The following is a 21,436-nucleotide window of genomic DNA, read 5'->3' on the forward strand; positions in this document are numbered from 1 at the left end:
AATATTTGTCTGGATGCTCTGCGGGGCCGGTGCTGCTACAGACCTATGAATGTGGAAACAGACCAACATCTCCGGCTTTAAAACAGATATGTTCTTCAAAATTCTCCAGACGAGGTAAAATTACAAGATTTTGTGTTTTTATTCACATGTACAGTACAAACATTCACTTTTTATTTGTTACTGAAGTGCAATGTACAGACCTTAGCAGCAGTTCTTCATATACTTTAATTTACATCATAATTAGACATTTTAGGATCTCTGTCACATCTGTGTCAACATCTTTTGTACATTTGTTTTTTACATATTTACACTCTGAGATACAATATTGCCGTTCAGACATGCCTTATATTTATTTTCTCTCAAAATAAATCTGTAAATCTGTTTTTGTGATGAATGCAGCTGTTATGAGACATGGTGTGAAGATATGACGGATGTTGTCAACTCATGATGTGTAATCAAACAACAACAGTAAACTCTGTTCTGATGCTCACAGCCAGACTTACACAGATCCTCAAAGTGTGTTTACATGGACTTTAGTATCCCGATTATGAGCTTTACCCTGGTTTTGATGTTTAATTTACACAAACCAAGGCAATTTAAAATCTAAGAGAAATGAGACCACTGTGAGCTGAGCGTCACGACATGTCAACATTGAGTTGCAGATGTTGTATTTTGACTGATTTCCAGCAACAGGAGAAGAGTGAGACAGCAAATATTAAACATGTCCTCAACTCTGACTGCTGTCAGCCTGTCGCTGCCACCGCTTTGGACAAGAGAGCTAAGGGTGAAGATACACAGCTGGGACAGGGACAGGGACAGGGACGTCCTCGACTCTGAGTGGAGAGTACACTCGCTCTCGTTGCTGTCACCATGTTTGTTTTGCTGATATGTCACATGGCTAAGACACCGGTGTAAGGTGCATACATGCCACAGTATCCCGTTTTTTCTGAGTTCTCCAGGAAGCAAAATCAGAATAAGGTTTTTTCCTTGTTTCTCAAAAAATCTGGTGTGTGCGTGCATGAACACAAAAACAGGATACTTAAAAACCGGTGTACTTAAGTCCATTAAAACACTCTCACACAATCTGAGTTATGTAATATTCTTAATGAAGCTACCACAGACCAAGAACAGATTAGGAACAAGGCTCTGGACCCTCTTGAGCCCCCAAAGTCTGATGTCATTTAATAAAAGTGAAAGATTTTAATAATAATTTGGTCAGCCAAATATGAATGATAAGCAGTTCAAGTCCTACTTCACAAGCTCGAGACTCTGACCTCCTTTTTTCATTGGATTGTATTTAATTTTATATTTTGATTATCTCTCTTATTGCCCTCATCTTGTAACATCCTGGAGTCGTCTCTGTGCTGTGTTTTTGCATCTTTCGCCTCTTGTTTCATCTTTATCATAACTTTTCCTTCTTTTTGTGATGTATATCCCAGCTGAGGGCCAAGACAAAGGTAAAGGGAAAACTTTTGATCCCTCTTTCTCTAACTCTCTTCTCTCTATCTTCATCAAAATGGGCGAGTAGGAACAAGTAGAGCGTGCAGCCTAACTCCCAGGTTGAGCTGGGAGACACAAGCTTCTCACCCTGGCTCTACCCTCCCTGTCCTCTTTCTAAAATCTCTCCTCAGACTCTCTAAAAAGGTTTTATTTTTGGTTTAATTCACCAAGAAGGGAAGAAACTATTTCAGAATACAGATATGTGTTTGACATTATTCAAAATACAATGAAAGGGCCCCAAAAAACTTGATTTGTCAAGTCCTTTATTCCTGTAAAATCTTAGCGACCAGAATAGGCGACCAGGCATAGAGCAGGTCTGGGTCAGTTTTCATTTTGTGTAAATCTGCCTCTGAAGCTTTTTTTCTACCATTCAGTCCCCTTAAAGTGTCAATGATTTGCTTTGAAGTGAGTCCTGACTGTAGCACATGATGCTTCTGGAGCGTGAGAGGACAACAGGAACATTTAATCACCACTAGATGTCACTCTCACTGCTTAGATTTCTCTGTAAACTGAGCCGTGCTGGTGGATTCTTCATCTGACATCCTTTATAAAAACACAACAATGACAGAACAACACAGCCATGATCATAATGAACATCTTTAACACTTCAATGTATAAAAAATCACACACAGTGCACATGTTTACACCATGAAATATGCAGAGACATAACAACAGAGTGAGGTGTGAATGTACATGAAGTGATGCCAGGAGGTCCTTTCTACCGCGCTCTTTTTAATCTTTCATTCATTTGTGGGTTTAAAAAAAGGCCTTAAATTAAAACCCCACATGGAGGAGAGGGCAGGTGTGTTGTAAAACTTCTGGTCTGTTATCTGATCAGAGCGGTCGTGACCACAGAGCGACACCAGAGTCGATCAGGTCGACATGGCCTCGCTAATGAGTCACGACCGCTCTCATTGGCGACAAGATTTCGATTCAGGTGCACGGGCTGAAATCTGAGGTCAAAAAGAGACGGAAAGTAGGAAATAAATTTAGTCTGAAAGGGAGAAAAACAGGAAACCACCTTCTTTTCCTCCATCCTCACCTCCACCTGTGCTCTAATGTGTGGAAACCTCTCCTCCTTTTCTTTACTCCGAGAGGTGAGGGAAAAAAAGGGTGTATTAACCTGTCGTCATGTCGTGTTAACCTTCCCCGTGCTTGAAAGGCAGAAGGAGAGGAGGGGGAAGAAGAGGAGGAGGAGGAGGAAGAGGAGGAGCGGGAGACACAAGCAAAAAGGAGAGCATAACAAAGAGGAAGAGAGAGGGGTGAGAGACAAAAGGAGGAGGAAGTCAGGAGTCAAAAGGTGAGTCAGAGGAGGAGGACGAAGATAGAAACGAGAGAGAAAAGGTGAGGCACCACTCTGTCCTTCTCTTTCTCTCTGTCTCCTCCTCCTCTCCCTCGTCCTCTTCCTCTATCAGCCGTCACCCTGACAGGGCCGGTAATTGGACGTGGACCTCTTTCTCTGTCTTCTTCCCTTTCTCCGTTCGACTCTCTTGCTCTCTCCCCTGTGGCTGCGCTCCTCAGCGGGAGCCTCGGGGCCCGGAAATAGCTGATGACAAGATAGTGGCTGCCTTTCATTCTGCTCAAGGTTACCCCACCCCTCCATGACAGACGAAGAAGAAGAAGAAGAAGAAGAAGAGGAGGACAAGAGGAAGAGGAGGAGGAGGAGGGGCGTTGTGGGGTATTAAGGTGTGTGTTTGCTTAAACGTGTGTGTCTAAAGATAGCGCGGGTCAAAGAATGAGTCCATCTTTTATGTCTGTTTTCTTTCAGCCCGTCCAGTTGACCTTCCTCTTGTCATTTTTCACATCCAGAATGACACACACACACACACACACACACACACACACACACACACACACACACACACACACACACACACACACACACACACACACACACACACACACACACACACACACACAGACCCACAGGGCTGCACCCTAAAAGTCACTGATTTGATTCAGAGGTCAAGACAACCCAGAGTCCACTCGCATTTTGTCAGTCAAATTTCTAGCTTTTGTGTTTTTGCTGCGTCATCATACGAAAAAAGCAAAGTGAGATATGCAGCGATGCAGGCTGTCGACTTTTATAAAGAGTCTTAAATGGTGACAAAAATATCCACTTCCCCCTCCTCCAAAAATAAAAAACACAACAGGTGAGATAGACTAGAAAAAATACTGGGTAAAGCTGTTTCAGGTCAAAAAACATCAGGAGAAGCTGCTAACTTTAGACTGTAGAAAACAGGGACGTGGGCTCTGTGACATCAACCACTGGTTGAGGCCCAACGCCGGCAGTCGCCATATTTGAAAACACTGACTTTGATTTAGATCAGTCTTGTAATGAGCAAAGAGGCAGAGCTGGGACAGGTTAGTTAAATCTTGGCTGCTGGTTACATCACGCCCACCTGTAAGTCAAATTAGCCACGGCCAAGAATATGGATACACTCTTTAATAAATGAAAATTTGCAGGTTGTACAGAAATGCAACCCCTGTTTGGTAGTTAGGATAAAGAAATGAGTCAAAAGCTGTTTTTGTAACAGGTGGATTTTTTCTGCTGTAAAAAGGGACATTTTAACATGGGGGCTAATGGAGTTTTCCTAGGCTTTGGAGACATCCACTACTGGACACTTAAGGAACTGCAGATTTTGGCACTTTATTTTTTAACTCTGGAGTAGAGGCTGACATTTTTTCGGGAATCCCACGTGCCACGGGATTCCCGCGGGATTGGAAGTCAAATTTGCTATTAATCACTTGATTGGGACGGTACAGGATAAAAAGTTAACGGGAGCAGACGGGAGCGGGAAGGTCTAGAGGGATTGCCTTTATGCACTTTTGTTTGTTGAGGTATGTATTGCCTAAAGAAGAAAAGAAGAAAAAAAATGTGAGCGGTACAGGAGCGGGAGTCATTCTGAATGGGAGCGGGATGGGAGTGGGAGTCATTTTACCGGGAGTGGGACAGGACAAGATTTTTTTCTGTGGGAGTGGGATGGGACAGGAGTGAAAACCCACTCCTGTGTCACTCCCTACTCTGGAGTCATGCGTATACTAGCATTTCCTCACCTTTTTCTTTGTTGACACGAGGCAAAAATTCTCCTCCCCTCTTATGACCTGGTGATTTAAATAGTTCAAAATCACTAGCTATATGAAAACATGGCTGGAACCAAAACTCTGGGGGTTTTGGGGCTGAAAGTACGAGTGCAGCACTTGTTCAGGGCAGCAGTGGTGATGACAGAGCATAGGCAGAGACCGTCAGTCAGTCAGTGTAAATAGACCGCCAAACTGGGAGGATACATTCGTCAGGTGATTGTAAGAATGACGCATATCAAGTGGGATATCAGTGCAGCTCTAGTTGCTCCTTAACTGGATTGTAGGAATCACTCATCTTAAAGTTTAACAAAGTTATTACCAACAGTAAAATCTGTCCTCCACTGAATTTTAACCTTGTGTTATTCATGATTCTTGGTGGGCTAAAAAATGGCAAAAAATCAATGATGATTTACTTCTGGCAAACCTGAACCCATTCAATGCAAGTCATTGCAAAGACTTGCATGGATCATGAGTGAGTTAAGTTATTCTAAAGCTTCTAAAAAAAATATATGTGGCCCTGTGTTTTGTTTTTCTTAAGTTACATTTTTGGCCTTTTTGCCTTTATTTGATAGGACAGCTGAAGAGAGACAGGAAATGTGGGGAGTAGAGAGCGGGGGAATACATGCAGGAAATAGTTGACCGGCTGGGAATCAAACCGGCGACCTCTGCGACGAGGACTGTAGCCTCTGTAACTGGGGCGCTTAGACCGCTAAGCCACCAGCGCCCCAGTCCTGTGTTTTAACAGCCAATCAGTGATAGCTTTGTAGAAGTTTTTTGGTATCCTAAATTCATATCAGAAACACATGAACCAAACTCCATTGAAAAAAACAAACATTTTTAAAGTTGTTTGCTCATATTCCTGCAAACAAGTCTTTTATAGTTAAATGCTGCATCATAATGTAGTTTTTTTGCGTCCTTTTGACCAGTTTAGTTGCTGATACAGAAGAGAAAAATCTGTAGATTTTGGCTTCATAACGCTGCAGTACGCCAGATTTCAGCCAACATGCAACATGCTAGATACGGTGAAAATGATACTCAGTGGAGATGGATGAGGGGCTGTGTTTATGACCTGACACAAATGCTCTCTTGTCACTTTTGTGAGAACAATGTGTGGTAAGAACTCACTTTACTTGACCTCTAAAACAGCAACATAGGAAAACACAAGACGTATGAGGACTGATTAAGGAGTTTGGTGTGGGACAATAGAGGAAGAAATAGTCAAAGCATCTTTTGAACCCCCAAAACTGAATCAACTGACATAATTCAGAGTCTGGTACAGCCCTGCAGACACATGTAACACACTCAGAAAAACAAACACACTCAGTAGGTGATGTAAGCCTTTAGCTCAGAGGTTGCAGGTGTTCAGAGGTGATGGGGTGTGAAGCAGGATGAGCATGAAGTCATCTTAGCCTAAAAAAATAAAGGTTAAACACGCACTCTCTTTATCTTGCACACACTCACACACACACACTCAGACTGACAGCAGGAACTGCTCCTGCTCTGGCGGCTTCTTGACCCAGGTCCCGAGGCCTGTTTCCTGCAGAGATCTGAACCACTGCTGCTTCACTGTCTGGTACGGACGAGCCGCCATCTTGGCCTCGCAGTACATGAGCTGTCTGTCGTCTGAGCTGGACACGTGGATCCCCAACTGAAGAGGAGGGCGAGGAAGAGAAAGAGAAGAAAGAAGATGGAGAAAAAAGTGAGATACTTGAAGACAGGAGGGAAACAAAGCCGGGGCAGAGAGGGTAAAGGTTTGGTGAAGGGAGGAGGAGGAGGAGAGCGACTAAACAAAACGAATGAGCCGGCACAAATGCATTTGGGTGGCGTTGGGAGGAGGTCGGGGTGGTGTTGGGGAGGGTGGTGGTGGTGGGGGGCTTCAACAGCTGTGTAATCTCCCCATTTAAATTTCACAAGCAATTGAACATTCTCTGTGCTTTTTGTGCGTTTCTATTGTGGCGAGGGGAAACAATGAAGATCGGCGAAGAGACAAGTGAGGAGAGAGAGAGAGCGAAAGTTTCTTCTGCAGATTAGTGTGACTGCTCTTGCGTGGCTCTTATATGCGGCGCGCGGGGAGCACTTAGGGTGGGGGCCTCCTCCAGTACTTCTCCAAATAATTATGGTTTCATAGTCATTATGCTTTAACGGCCTCCATTTGGCGACGCAGGCAGTGTGTGTTACATAAAGTTTCAGGCTGGGAATGAAAGTGTAGCGGGTCTGTGTGCTGACGTTAAAGATCTGAGCTGCCTGTTTGATAAAACAGCAGATGTTGTATCGAAGGCAGAGATTAAACTCCACATTTTCTACTCCACATGTTTGCAGCATCTCTGTAATTAATGTGTCTGTATGACTGTGTGTTCTGCCTGCGTGTGCTTCCTGACACTGTAGAGCAGACATGTATTTATTCAGAAAGAAGACTACTGTCTTATCACATATAATTTAAATACTATTAAATACCTGGCAGTGTTAAATCTAGATTCTGATTGGTCAAAGCCAGTGTTTATTTTAGCAGCTATTTCAGATGTAGTCTGGAAGAAAATGCCTGTTCGCTTTAGCCACATTCTAGCCTACTTTGCCCTCTGTACTTTTTTGGGTCTAGTTCTTTTTAAAAAAAAATTTTTTATTCGATTTATTTGTAAAGGGACCCTGTACAATATTTAACATAAATGTCACCATCTGATGCAATGTACCAGAGTTAGCTTAAAGCTAATTTACATCTGCAGTCCCTTGGCAGGTCACAATTAAAACATCACATTGTAAAAACGCTCGCTTGCACGCACACGCACACACACACCTACACCTACACCTGGACACACACACACACACCTACACACACACACACACACACACACACACACACACACACACACACACACACACACACACAATACTGTATATCAAGTTAAAAGTATCAAATCAGTGGTTGCAGTGTTGAGTGTCCTTTAGCAGACTTTTCAGTTTGGTTTTGAAGCTGCTGAGAGATTCACAGTTCTTAATGTCCTCCGGTAAGGTGTTCCACTGAGTTGTGGCTTTCACAGAAAAAGCTGACTGCCCAAAGGCAGTATGGCGAAAGGGCACATTGCAATTTCTGAACGAAGATATTCTTGCGGATTTAATGGAGTCCACTGAGCGAAAGTTGATAAACAGACGCAGCGGAGGCGGGGCCAAGCCATTTAAAATCTTATACACAAGACACAAATTTGATTACAATTTAAAATTCTCAAAGCTCAAAAGATGATGTTTCTCCAGTATCCTACAGTGGTGATATTGCATTGTTTTTTTGTCCAGTATTTTTAAGGTTTGAATATACAGAGAGTAAAGTGGTTTAATGACCGTCTCCCCAGCCTGACCCCAGCATGTGATACAATATGACATATGGGAAAGGATCATAGCATGCATAAAAGTCTTGGCTGCATCCACTAAAAGACAGCTTCTTATGTGTCTAAAGTTTGTCAAATTATATTTGATGGTTTTTATAATTTTCCTAACATGTTTCTTCATATTAAGGGTTTAATCTAGGACTACACCAAGATATTTAAACTCACTAACTATTTCAATCCTCTCAGCTCCAATGACAATATCAGCGCTGATGGGCTGCATACTGGTTTTAGAGAAAAACATGCCTTTAGTTTTACTTACATTAAGGTTGAGACAAGGTTGCTCAAGCTATGCTGTGATCATTTGATGGCAGATGATAACTTTGCTGCTGCTAACTCAGCTGTTTTTGCGTGAGTATACAGAACAGTATCATCGGCATACATTTGTATTTAGTTAGTTTTAGTTAAAAATTAAAAAGTCATCATATTTTGGTCATTACTCAAAAGCCTTCTCTAAATGATTGTAGCTTAGCCAATCAGAGACTGGTGTAAAGGTTGTATCAAGTGTTTAAATCTGCAGGGAAGCCTTGTGCCATCTGAAATTGGAGAAGATCAGATATACCGTCAGAGGATCAGCTGCAAATATCCAGTGATGTGGCAGCCTTTTTCAGATTTTGTTGGGGACATGCACTCTGACAGCATGACAGTGTAACCAATTAGTGTATGACTTTAATTTGTTTGTGCTCCTTGCTATGTCTGGCTATTTATCATGGATATATGTGCAAAAACAAAACAATAAAAAGACTTGATGGTAAAAGGTATCAAAACCAGAGTCTTGCTGTTTGGTCTCACCTTTCGGTTCAGTCGGCTCCAGCGAGTGAACAGGTTGTGTTTGCAGAGACGTGAGGGTGTCCCTGAGTCCCGTCTCCGTCCCGTCGCTGTGTTCACCACCTCCAGCTGTGCATCACCCAGCGTCCAGTTCACACTAACACACGAGGCCTTCCCCGACTGCTGGTACTCCGCATTACTCAAACCTGCAGGGCAGAGAGAACAAGCTTTAGGTTCAGGTGATCTTTACTGTGTGAAATATTTTAACAAGAGCAGATGTTAGCAGATCACTCTTTACACTTCCACTGTGTCATTTGGTTTAAACTCCTCTCCTCTCTGCCTGAGGCCAATTCAGATCCAAAAGACAAGTCAACCTGGACCTGAAACTGCTGTTTACATGACGCTTTGATACTCAAATAGAGAGAAACATTGTCCTCAGGAACAAAGAAAACCCTCCTCTAGACCAGATGATATCGACCTTGTCTCTTTGAAATCATTACCAAGTGATCAGTCAGGGAGAGAACAATAGATGAAGGAAAGTGGAGCTGATGTTGGGTTGAATTAGTATGCATTGAGAGTATGGTGTTGGTATGGATGGAAACCAAGCGGCAGCCTGCGATGTTGAGGAATGAAGCTTATCCAGAAGTGCAGAAAGCTGCAGTTCATCAAGTGTCCACTTGAGGCTGGCTTCAAAAGCCATGAAACCCCCCATTAACAGCCATGATCAAATGTTTCTATTGCTCTAAGCTAAATATGTTTGCAAAGGGGTGTATCATGCTTTCACACCTGTAGCTCATTTGCTTTGATCAAACATTCAGATGATGAAATGATCCATTGTTATATTTTTCCCTCAGGTCTTTTTCTGTCCGTACTGTAGTATTGTAATGGGGCCGAGCACACACCAACCCAGGGCTGTCCTTATATGATTATGTCACAGCCTCCTTCTTCCACTGTGTAGGTCAACAAATGTCATGCATCCTGGTTGCACTTTGCATTTTGGGCTCCAAGACGCCAGCTAATGTTAGCCGGCTGACTGAGCTGTGGGTTGACTTGGAGCAGTGAGGAGGTCAATGCCTCATCAACATCCGGGCATCTGAGCATATTTTCAAATGTTGGAGCCCCCTCACAAAGATACAGAACTTTACAAACTTGTGAGTCAGTGCATGAAGGAGAGAGGAGCTTTAACTGGACAAAAAACTCTTGACAAAGACCAGCTTGGTGAAAGTGGAGGTTCCAGCGATGAGGACAAATTCCTCTGAATCAAGGACCAAACCCTCTGAACTAAACCAGTAGATGTTGCCGAGTCTTGTGAGGTTGGTGTGCCGAGCACTAGCTCTTCTACTGATGATGAATTGGATGTAGCCAGTGAATGAAGTTAGCCTGTTGCTATTTTTATGCTAACTACCTCACCTACTGCTGGAGTGTGATGAGTCAAGCAGCTGTTTGTTCTGTTTGCTGGGTTGATTGCGCTCTCACCGCAAACAAACCGATCCAGGGTTCCATTCGAAGCAAGCAGAGATGATCCCATCTTGCTTGATTTGTTCTCATCAGTGTGCCACTGCTGTGTTTCTATCAAGCGGCAAACTCCGGTCTCAAACTATGAAGCCCTTGCGGAAGTGTTATGAACTGCAATTCATCGAGAATCCGCTTGAGGCTAGCTGCAGGAACACCGGAAACCACATAGACGCCAATTCAAAAAAGACGATCTTTGCAGCATTAATAAACATGTTTACAGCCTGGTTCAAAAAACGAGTGTAGTCTGGATAGCTCATTTCTCTATCAGCACACACTGTACAGGGGGGGAATTTCTTCTAATGCGATGATTCAGAAGACATTAAGATTACAAGATTTTGCCCAAATAAGGACATGACTAACTTGACTCCCGGTCAGGAACACATAGCTGTTAGCTAGGAGGCTCAAACTCCACCCCTTTACGTCACACTATGCCTGGTTGAGTTCTGCATTTCCAATATGGCTGCCGCCACCGATTGTCTTCAAAACAGCGTTCAGGGACAGATGGGTGACCTCATGGATACTACGTCCATTATTTATACAGCCTATGGTTTCCATACATGCAAACGGCCCAAGCTGAGGAGAGAAACGTCCCCCAGTTTTGGAACAACTTCTCCAAACAATCCAGGTGTGAAAGCAACCTTAGGGTGCACCTCAGATCCACCTCTTTGCCTGTTTCTAGTTTGACTGAATGTTAGGTTGAATTGGCATTCCCACCATCATTAATCTCAAAACATTTCGGGAGACGTCACAGAGACTACGTCCATGTTAGGCCAATTTAGGATGCTAATTGAAGCTAATACTTTTGCCACAGTGTCAACAGGCGGAGGTGCACATCTGGGAGATTAGCAAGAAAGCTGGGTAAAGATGCTGTTTATTAGCTTTCTACTTTTTACTCTACTTCTGTGTTCACTGTTTTTGCATCAATACGCTGAGAAAAGTGCTAATGATAGGTACCCGTAGCAATTAACCTGACTGACTCATGTCTTTACCATGACTGCTAAAAACTGATCTGTTGTCTTTCCTTGAAGCTTGAACTGTCTGATGTTTCACTGTATTACACTACATTATGTGCTGCTGCGTTTTACCTGCTGATAGTACTAAAAAGGTAAGGAAACATTGGGTGAAATATGTGTCATGATGCCACAAACACACTCCACATGAAGCACCCTTGCTAACACAGTCTGACAGCTTTATATCCACAGTGAATCTGTGAAAATGTTCAGGGAGGAGAGGCATCACCTCAGCTTCCTCTCAGTTATTTATTCTACCATGCAACGTTAAAGCACCTTCTTTTAAACCTGCAGACAAATCCTGTGCAACAACTGAACAACACTCTCCTCTGATCTCAGCACCTGACGGACAGCTTGTTACAGTACAATACCTGATGTACAATCCCACAATACACGGCTGCAGATCATCTCTCCGCCTGCCACACTCTTTCCCCCCGTCTTCACTCTTCCATTCACCAATCCCTGCTCGTCTTTTCTGCAGCTCCGCGCAGCTGGAATGAATCGCCTGCCACAGTAACAATCCTCAGAGTCTCTTATTACCCATCTTTCCTCTCTCTCTCGTGGAGACGCTCCACTTTGAACAAAAGGCCCCCCGATCCATCCTGCCTTTTCCTTTCTCTCGCTCCATTCATGCCTCATTTCATCCCTTCAATGGACTTCACTCCTCTGTTTCTCTAATAGACAATTTGATTTTTCCCTCATTGAGGACTTGATCAATTCCTCTTCAGGGAGACATGAAGAGGCAGAATTAAAGCCTCTGGTTATGGGAGTCATAAGAGTACAGTACACATAACAAGGATTAATATCTGAGGCTGCTGCAGAGACACAATGCAGGATATCCTGTGTGTTTGTGTGTGTACAAACTGCATCTGCTCTGTGTTACAGTAGGACAGCAGGGTTCCCTCGCAAAGGGTGAGCAGCAGTGGAGACACAGAGCATGAGAAGACATCTTCACTGTTCTTGTGAAAATGATTCTCCTTCTTCAACCTCAGATGTTTTTATTCAACCTGTTCTGGGTTTGCACCACTCCCATGATTAACACCTCACGTGCTCACTTTGGATGTTCCTGAACATTTCCTGCTATGTTTCCACATTAGGTCACACCTTCATGTGAATATTTTTTATGAAGAGACTGGTAGGGAAAAGCTGAGGTGAAGTCACGGTGAAAATTGTGTGAAAAAATTGTGAATGCTGCTAGTGTGTGCTGCTGCCTTCTGACTGTGACAGCAGCATAGATAGTTGGATTTAAATTCTAGAAGGCTGCTGATGAAGGTAATCTGATCAGGTGATCGTAACATCATTAAGAGTTCACGGATTAGATATTAATTATAACAACAGAGTGAATACGTGATAAAGAGATGGAGAAAAACTTGACCATCACTGCATATTTGTGATGAAGAGCCATGTAACACTGACTGTTTTATAATATCGACAGTGTGACTCCACCTCTTCCCACTGTGAGAAGTAAAGCAGTCATACGTTCAATAACACAGTGTTAGTCACATTTCTCCACGCGGCAACCTCGGATATTAAAAAATGAAGTCAATGTGGAAGTGCACCAAAACTGCAATTTTCCACTTGAACTTGGCTGTGTCCCATTAACGCTAATGTAAAAAGGTCTTTATTTACAGCAGAATTAAACATGTTTATAGCCTGATATAAAAACTGTTTTGAAGATATCAAGCTTATTGTTTTTGCATTATAAGGCATAATAACGGCCGTGGCTGACTGATTGGCAGGCAGGCACATTGTAGTTATTAGTTAGGAGACTAAAGGCCTACCTTAACTCTGCCTCCTTTCCTCTTGTTAGGCTGACCAAAAAGGTTGAGTCAGCTTTCTTAAATGGGGTGCATCTCAAAGCTCTTAACGTCCATCCTTGCGTTGTTTCCTTGCATCAAATTTATGGATTTATGATTTTGCGTTCAGAATTTTGTGTTTAAAACTCACATCAAACACTTTTCAATCTCAGCTCATCACATACAGACTGTTTAGAAACCGACGTATGTTTATGATCTGTTTCAGGGCACCCTTAGTGACTGTTTTAAGGTCCGTCTTTTCTCTATTATTAAACTCAAGTGATGGGAAGTTTTAGAGAAGTCCGAGCTGCTGCAGCATCCAATCAGTGAGAGGTATTCAATAAGGGGGCGTGTCTGTGCCAGTCTGCGAAGTCTGCTCTCGTGTTTCCTCGATTATCCCTCCTCCGATCAGTCTCCTCTCTCCTACAGAAGAGTTAAGAGCTTTGGGATGTAAGTTAAAATGGCGCGTCAGTAACTACTTCCGGTTCGTCCGAGGAGCGAGGAGACTGCAGTTAAGAGCTTTGAGATGCACCCATGGTGTCCGCTATGTTAGAAAGCTAGGCTTTATAACTCTGCTTCAGAAACCAATGGGTGACGTCACTGAGGCCACATCCATGTGATACAGTTTATCATTTTCTCTCCCCATTTCCCCAAACGCTTTGAAAATAAAGAACAAGGATGCTCCAAAATGCAGAAACAAATACCATTACAAAAGTGGTTTTGTGCTGACTTTGGAGGATTTATAATCTTGGAGGCACGATGGTGAGGCTGTTACATCCCGCAAAATTGTAGTAAAAAAGCTAATGCTAAGCTAGCTGTTGATTGTAAGTAAACACAATCAGAACTGGCTGATTTGTAATACTTGTATGTTGTCGTCCGCGGCCAACTTTTTTAAAGGACACTTAACAAGAAATATTCAAGTTTTCTTCTCTTCCTTTCCAGGCGAACATATTTCCAACCACGGAACAAGATGGCTGACTCAACGGGGAAAGTCTCTGAGTATGCAAAAACAGCTGGCTGTAGCTGTAAAACGCACCATAGGGCTCAATGCAAAACTCCTTAGGTGACGCACAACCTTCATTAAAGCTTCCTGTGTCTACTTTTCTTCTGATTCTCCGAAATAATGACAAACTCCCGGTCACAGTTTGTGTTCTCGCTGCAGTGGACGTGAGCAGCAGGACGAGAGTGAAGGACAAGTTGGTCCATCGATGTGTTTAGCCCTCGGGGTTCAGGTGCAGCTGCTTTGGCTCTGTGCGATAAGAGCAAGCTCTGCGATCCCCGGGAATTTCCTGCAGGGGTGATACTTTTAAATAACCCCCAACACACAAAAGCCGAGGAGCTCATCAGAGTCCATGAAAGGACAGAGGAGGAGTGGAGAGGAGAAGGAGAAGGAGAAGGAGGGAGCTTTCTTTTTCTGTGTCTCCCTAACCTTCCTTTGCTGTCTCCCTCTCTCCTCCTCAGCCTGTCTCTCGCTCTAGCTCTCTCTCTCTTTTGGGCTTCCTTCACATTGAATGCTTGTCTGATAAGCGCTGTGATTACATTGATTTGGTGTAGGGCCATTTCCAGCGTCTGTCCATCTCCCCTTCTCCTCTCTCCTCCCTGCCTTTACCCCTCTACCCTTCAATAGACTGGAGCTGCTCAGAGATACTGCTGGTGCAAAGATCTGACAGTTTGGACACACACACACACTGAAAACACATAGCATTGTGAGGTGTGTCAGAGGAGAGTGTTTGGAAGGACATTTGAGGCCACCTCTGTTTTCATTAAAGAGGGCGTTTGAAGGGAAGGACATGTCGTATATGTTGTCAACACAAAGAAACCAACATCGTGGACAGGTGCTTGTATTTTTGAAACAGGCCCTGTTTCTACATTTTAGTGTCTTAACTACTAAAAGTTTTAATGTTGCTACAGTTGACTATAGACTAAACCTCCACAGATGCTGACAGGATAAGTCAGAATCTAAAGGTAATAAATTAAATGTGTTTTCTACTCATCTCAAAGGTCCCACAGTCAGCCAGGGTTTAGAGTAAAACAGCGCTCCTCTTTATAAATCCACATTTCATGGAGACTCCACTTAGGCTTGGACTAGGATACTTCACTGGTAATTTGGACTCGACTCAGACTTATACACCAGGGATGCAAGTCTTGACTGAGCTCAACTTGACTTAAACTTGATGTTAGGTGGGATTAGCTGACCTACTCTCAAAACGTACGTAGGCAGTTTTTAGGAAGGTTCTGACATACATCAGTATTTTTGTATTCGTGATCTCCTTAGCTAAGAACAAAATCCACAACGTATATGGTTTTCTATTTGAATGCTTCAGTTTTAACCTGCATTTGTGGATGCAGCGACAAGCCGTGTTAACAAACCATGGTTTTTGGAAGTTATTTTTTGTCCATGCAGTGATTTCCACAACAGTCTGTTTTTGATCTGGTTCAGCCTTAGGTCCCAAAGATCACGACCATCCAGAGTTTGTTTTGGGTCTTGTCCCTTTTGTGAAGAGATGTTTACAGATACTCTGAATCTTTTATTTATTATGAACCATACATGATGAAATCCACTCATTCTTTGATATCTCACTCTGAGGAACATTATTCTGAAACTGTTGAAATATTTGCTCATGTTGTCTCTCACAGAGTGGTGAACCTCTTCCCATCCTTCCCTCTGAGACTAAATTCTCAATACCCAGTCGTGTTACTAACCTGCTGCTAGTTAACCACATTAGTTGGGAGATGTTCCTAAAGGTGTTTGTTTTTAGCATTACTTAACTTTTTCAGTATATCATTATCCCTGTCCCAACTCCTTTGAAACATGTTGCTGGCATCAAATTAAAAATGAGCATATATTTTTCATAAAGCATCTAAATTTTTCAGTTTCAACATTTGATATGTTGTCCTTGCACTAATATCAAATATAGGCTTTAAATGATTTGAAAACCATGAAATTCTGCCTTTATCAGAATTGTATACAGTGTGCATACTTATTGGAAATTAGGTTGTAGAGTCTCTTTTTATTGAGTTTATAGGTTTGACCTATAGGGCTTTGTATTTTCAGTGTAATTGTACGATTTTGGACTCTTCTTAAGAACACTCTTCTTTAAGCTTTAAACACACCACAAAATAAACAAAAACTCTGACTTTGTCACTAGAATGTATCTCAAATCCATAACCACAAAACCTAATGTTGGGATCATCAATATTTTCCTACAAACACAATCTGATATCAGTGCAAAAAAAGTCAAGGGTATGAAAAAAGTCACCTGCTCTCTCCTTATCTCATGCAGTACGTGAGAAAGCATCAGATGCAAAACAACCTCTTGTTGTGTGCTACATGTGTGAAAGGGCAGCTCCAGACAGTAATATGACCTGACTGTCCAAAAAAAGGGCGAATAAATGCTGTGAAGGACATTCTGCTGCGTTATTCTAGTTCATTCAGAAAACCCACACTGTTATTACACAAAGGATGAACTAACGGTGACATATATCATACTCAGAGTTAATAAATGAGTATAATAACTAAATATGAATGATGAATCGATAGTACCTGAGCACCATTCAGCAAATATCATCTGCAGCTACTGATATCTGAAACCCAAACCTCCACCCCAGAAAAGTCAAATGACTCCATTCAAACAGGCGCTGAACAAATCATGAGAAATGTTCTCTGAGGCCGCGGTCGGACGACTCAACGATAAATTCATCCAGCTATCATCATCACCAGAGGACAATCCAGTACAATTATCAATCTTGATGAAGATGGGCCTCAAATGATGTTCATCGTCATCCACATCCAATTACCCTGAGCAGAACCTCGCAACACAAAGAGCCCCTACGCCCTTCAAGAAGAGCACTTAAACCTGATAAAAGTATACGAAGTGTGTGTCTGATTTAAGATGATCCATGGTGTGCAGTTCAGATGATATGACCTGCTCCGGGTGTGTGATTGTCTTTGTTCTTATCAGTGATCCCTGGTAATAAAATGTGCCCTACATCTGTGTGTCGCTGTGCCGCTCTGACTGGCCTAGATCTGAAGTGACGTCTGATTCTGTCTCGACAAGTTGGGTGTCATTCAGATCCTCTTCCAGCATTCATCTCAACTACAAACGAACGCCCGGGGTCTCGACGGAGCCCCTCAGGCAGACGTGCCAGACGACTTCTCTGCTGCTGCTTGTCTGGCTGGCACAATGTGACTGTGGAGGAGCGTGGAGTTTGTCAGGCGAGTGTGTGAGTGTGTGCGGGTGGTACATGTGTGATCTGTTGTGAGCTGACACATTTATTAACAGGAGCCTCTGAAAATAGACCCTGTATACATATGGCCCAGGATCTCTGTATGGAAAGGCCCCAACTGAAAACATAGACGTGCTTTTATTTAGCACAGAGAGGAATGTCACAGCTAGAAAGCGCAGGCTGACATTTAGCTGGAGAGAATAAGAAAAACAAGAGAAAAACAAAATAAGATCCAAGTAGATCTTTCAACCAGCATACAAACTCCTGATTTGGTTAGTTGCATTAGTTTTAGGTTAACCTAAACAGCTATAAGCTTTTTCTGCTGCATTTCTATTGAATTAATTAGGCGTCATTGTTTTCTTTTACCTGCAACTTTGTTTTAAAGTTAAAATTACCAGATTAAAGAATTTACACTGAGTTTAATTGCTGTGTCCCCTGTAGATCTTTCACTGTGATGCATATGCCGCACAGTGAGAGGCAGCTATTCACTGTGAAAAAGCTCCAACTGTTCATGACCTACCCAGCACTATACCACGGTAGTATTCATCTACCTGTGCAAAATTCTTAAAATGAAACTTTCCTCAGAGCCAATAATCAACCCTTAATTTCATCCTGCTACACAATCTGAACAACTCATCACGTGTTACATGACCTGCCAGTAGTTTGTCTGTGAGCGAGATTTCACCACCATCTAGACCGGAAGAATTTTGATTTTTGTAAGGTTGTCAACATTTTCAATACTTATAACCTTGTATAGCCTCCTTATTTACATGCAATAGTACTGACAAGTAAGGATGCTTATGAAACAAACATCATCCAAAGTCATTCTTGTAACCCAAGGCAGTTGCAAGCAGAAGAAAGAGACATAGTGGTGGTTGAGAAACAGTGATGTAGCAAATAGAGCAAGCATCCCTAATGAAAACAAAGTGAGACTGAAAAGTAAGACAGATTTTTGGATTGTTTTACAGCAGTAAAGCTCTGGAGAACCAAGGAAGATGTCCAAACCTCTGCACAAACATTCATAAGGTTGTTATGTTTGTTTCCATACACTGCATGCTGGTTGTTGGTGATAAAAACAAGAAGTTTTTAGTCTGACCAGGCACATTTGCCACATGGAAAAAGTTGCTGTCATTACTGTCTCTTCATGGCTGAAGTCATCCACAAGAGCAATTCTAAAACCTTTTGTACTCATCAGTCATTCACGATCAGTGGTGGACAGTAACAGAGTAAAGTTACGTGATTACAGTACTTAACTACATTTTATCTGTACTTTATATGAGTATTATTTTGGGGGGAACTTATTACTTTTACTCCACTACATTCAGAAGACAATTATTGTACGTTTTACTCCACTACATTTAGAAGACAATTATTGTACGTTTTACTCCACTACATTTCTATCAGTGCTCTAGTTACTCACTACTTTAGCTTTGAAGTCAGCTCATGAATTTCCTTCTCTTTTCTGAAATCTGATCCCTAAGACAGTAAAATGTGTTTGTGTAGTTCTGTTTGTCTCAGTGGTTTAGTCATACCTGTATATCGTGTGTCTCCACGGTTGAATGTGGAGCAAACACAGGGCATCACTCAGATCAGGCAGTTCATTTAGAGGTGGTAATGATTTCTATAATTCTCCACCTGAGCACCCATTTCCATATCTTCAGCCCGTGTTAAAGGTTTTTGAAATGAAGAATGATACGTATTGTTTGAAATGTTCTCCCTGTTTCCCACTCTGCCCAAACATACAAACATTCACTGTCCAACCTGAGAAAGTGTGATGACCTATGTAACATTTGTTTCATTCCAGATGAACATTTCAAACTAAGTTGTCTGTGCTTGGAGTAACTTAGTTGCTGTTTTTATTCCATGGTGTAGTTTTTAGAGATCTCAAGTAATAGTTTCTAAATAAACATAATGTAACAGAATGTACTCCTATGTATTCTTGACTGCATTTATGATTTGTGAAAATACAACGTTTTGAGATTATATAAGAAGAACATTGAATACTTAAGTATTTTTAAAACATGGTACTTCAGTACTTTAACTCAGGTAATAACTTGATGGAACAACTTTCACTTGTATTGGAGTAAGATTTGACCAGGACGATCTATACTTTGACTTAAGTAATGAAGCTGTGTACTTTGTCCACCACTGTTCACGGTCTCCATTTAAAAATACCAGAGTTTGCTGTTTGACTCTAGAATTTACATGAAAGTGATATATTATTGTATTCATTTGTTGAAATATTGTAACTGCTCACTTTAATGTTCAAACAATACAAGAGTTGAGGGCTAGTTAAAGGATGTGGAAGTTGTGGACATTTACCTCAAACTGTTTGTCACAAATGCACCACCAGGAAGGATCTGAAGGAAACACATGGATGTGTGGCAGAATAAAAAGGAGTTTGTTTCTGTTGCTGCAATACCAAAACAGGTATGGTTTTACTTTTACTAGTAGTGTCGGGTTAGGAAATCCTGCCCTATCTAGTTGCAGCACTCTCTGTTCTAAAAAGTGAGCCTGACAGTCGGTGTTGTGTTCGTACCACTGAGCAGTGGCTGGGTACGTCTGTGCGAGGGAGGCAGTGGGCCCACTCGTTCCAGCCGTTGGTTCAGAACTCTGCTCAGATGTCCCGTGTGACGAAGGCTGCCGACGGTCAAGCTGTGCAGGTACATTGGCTCCACAAAGTGGCTCAGCAGCGCCCCCTGCAGACCCAGGATGTTCCATCTAAAGGAGAAGATAGGAGAGAGTCGGGGAAAGTGAGGGAGGAAGAGGTATAGTGGTGGAGGGGGAGGGCAGAAATGTAGGTGTGTGTGTGGGAAAGACGGAGGAAAGGGGAGAAAGAGAGAAAATCAGGGAAAAGGCAGCAAAAAGAGGAGTGGGGGTTTGGGAGGGGGCAGGAGGAAAAAAGGGAGTGAGCTTCAATGACAGGTGGAGACAATTTGATCATTATCTTGATGTGGGACGTGATGAATAACTGCCTGGACAGACAGCACACATCATCTGACAGACACACACACACACACACACGTCCTCAAACCATCAACAACAACAACAACAACAGCACAGCCAAAGGTCAGTGCATCAGCATTCATTACATTGAACAACACATTAGCATGTGTGCATTCATCAGTGCCACAGAGGTTAATGCACTGCGGGAGAGCTGCGTCGATTGCCCGCCGCTCGGTTTGTGGATCACTTCAGGATTTGTGTAGAGAGATCCACGTGTGACACAAAATCACTGTGAGGCTAATCCTCACACCTGATACTATAGCCAGCTGGTCGTGTGCCACTTTCAGCTGAAACCCTCTCTATTTAGCCACCAGATGCTAATTTATGAATGCAAAATGATAATTAGCATGTTTATTATCTCTCCTGTCCTTCATAGAGAGAGAAAGCTGCATGCTCTCTGCTGCTCTGGACTAATGAACTTATGCCAGGAACAATCAAAGCCTGCATGTCATACTTCTAATGTAAATATCATTGTTCTTTTTGTTAATCAATGTCTCTTTATCATGGATGCAGTTAAACCCTCTGCTTGTTTTTTTTCTTTCCTCACAGACTTAATAATCAGTCATTATGGCTTCTTTCCATCTCGCGCAGTTAACATCGCCTACCTCCGCTTTACTTGCTATCTGTCCTTCCTCTTTAAAACAGGGAGAAAGAAGAGGAGGAGCACACACACTTACACACACACCTCCATGAAAAAAATACAGAAATAGTTTAGCCTGAAATATTAATTTACCCAGAAAGCGACACCGTGAATCAGAAACATCTTCTAATCTCATGCAAGAAAAAGCAGCCATCTGGCTTGGGTGTGTGAATTTAAAGAGAGGAGAGACCTCTTCTCTCTCTCTCTCTCTCTCTCTCTCTCTCTCTCTCTCTCTCTGTACATCTATCCTTTTCTCCCCCCCCCGCTAAACATCAACCATTAAAGTAATGTGTTCATCTGCATAAAACTGCACTGAAATTGAGAACATCATCGTTATATAAAAAGCCATTTAGGCCCCTCAATTAAATCCAGCTGTCGACTTCAAATCAAATGTTAGCGAAGGAGCTTCCCCGGGCCAAGATTAAGAAAACAAAGCTAGGATCATCAGGTGAAGCATTGCACATTATCAAAAATGTTTATGATGGGAGCAAAGATCCTAAAATCCCTGGCGTTCAA

At 42.4% G+C, this 21,436-nt stretch overlaps 1 protein-coding gene across 3 annotated transcripts in view; it reads right to left on the bottom strand.

Annotated features, from left to right (window-relative positions):
- Window positions 1–115: 115 nt before the first annotated feature.
- Window positions 116–21,436, bottom strand: part of adarb2 (adenosine deaminase RNA specific B2 (inactive)) — a 333,076-nt gene continuing 311,755 nt past the window's right edge. For all 3 annotated transcript variants that reach the window (XM_034706696.1, XM_034706695.1, XM_034706697.1), the window contains 3 exons: window positions 19,814–19,995; window positions 8,751–8,932; window positions 116–6,232 (listed from right to left, as the gene is read on the bottom strand). In XM_034706696.1, coding sequence (XP_034562587.1) covers window positions 6,056–6,232; window positions 8,751–8,932; window positions 19,814–19,995 — 541 coding nt within the window. In that variant the 3' untranslated portion in view covers window positions 116–6,055. The remainder of the gene's footprint in view (window positions 6,233–8,750; window positions 8,933–19,813; window positions 19,996–21,436) is intronic.

This window comes from Notolabrus celidotus, chromosome 17 (assembly GCF_009762535.1).
Source record: "Notolabrus celidotus isolate fNotCel1 chromosome 17, fNotCel1.pri, whole genome shotgun sequence".
In the NCBI taxonomy this organism is placed as follows: Eukaryota; Metazoa; Chordata; class Actinopteri; order Labriformes; family Labridae; genus Notolabrus; species Notolabrus celidotus.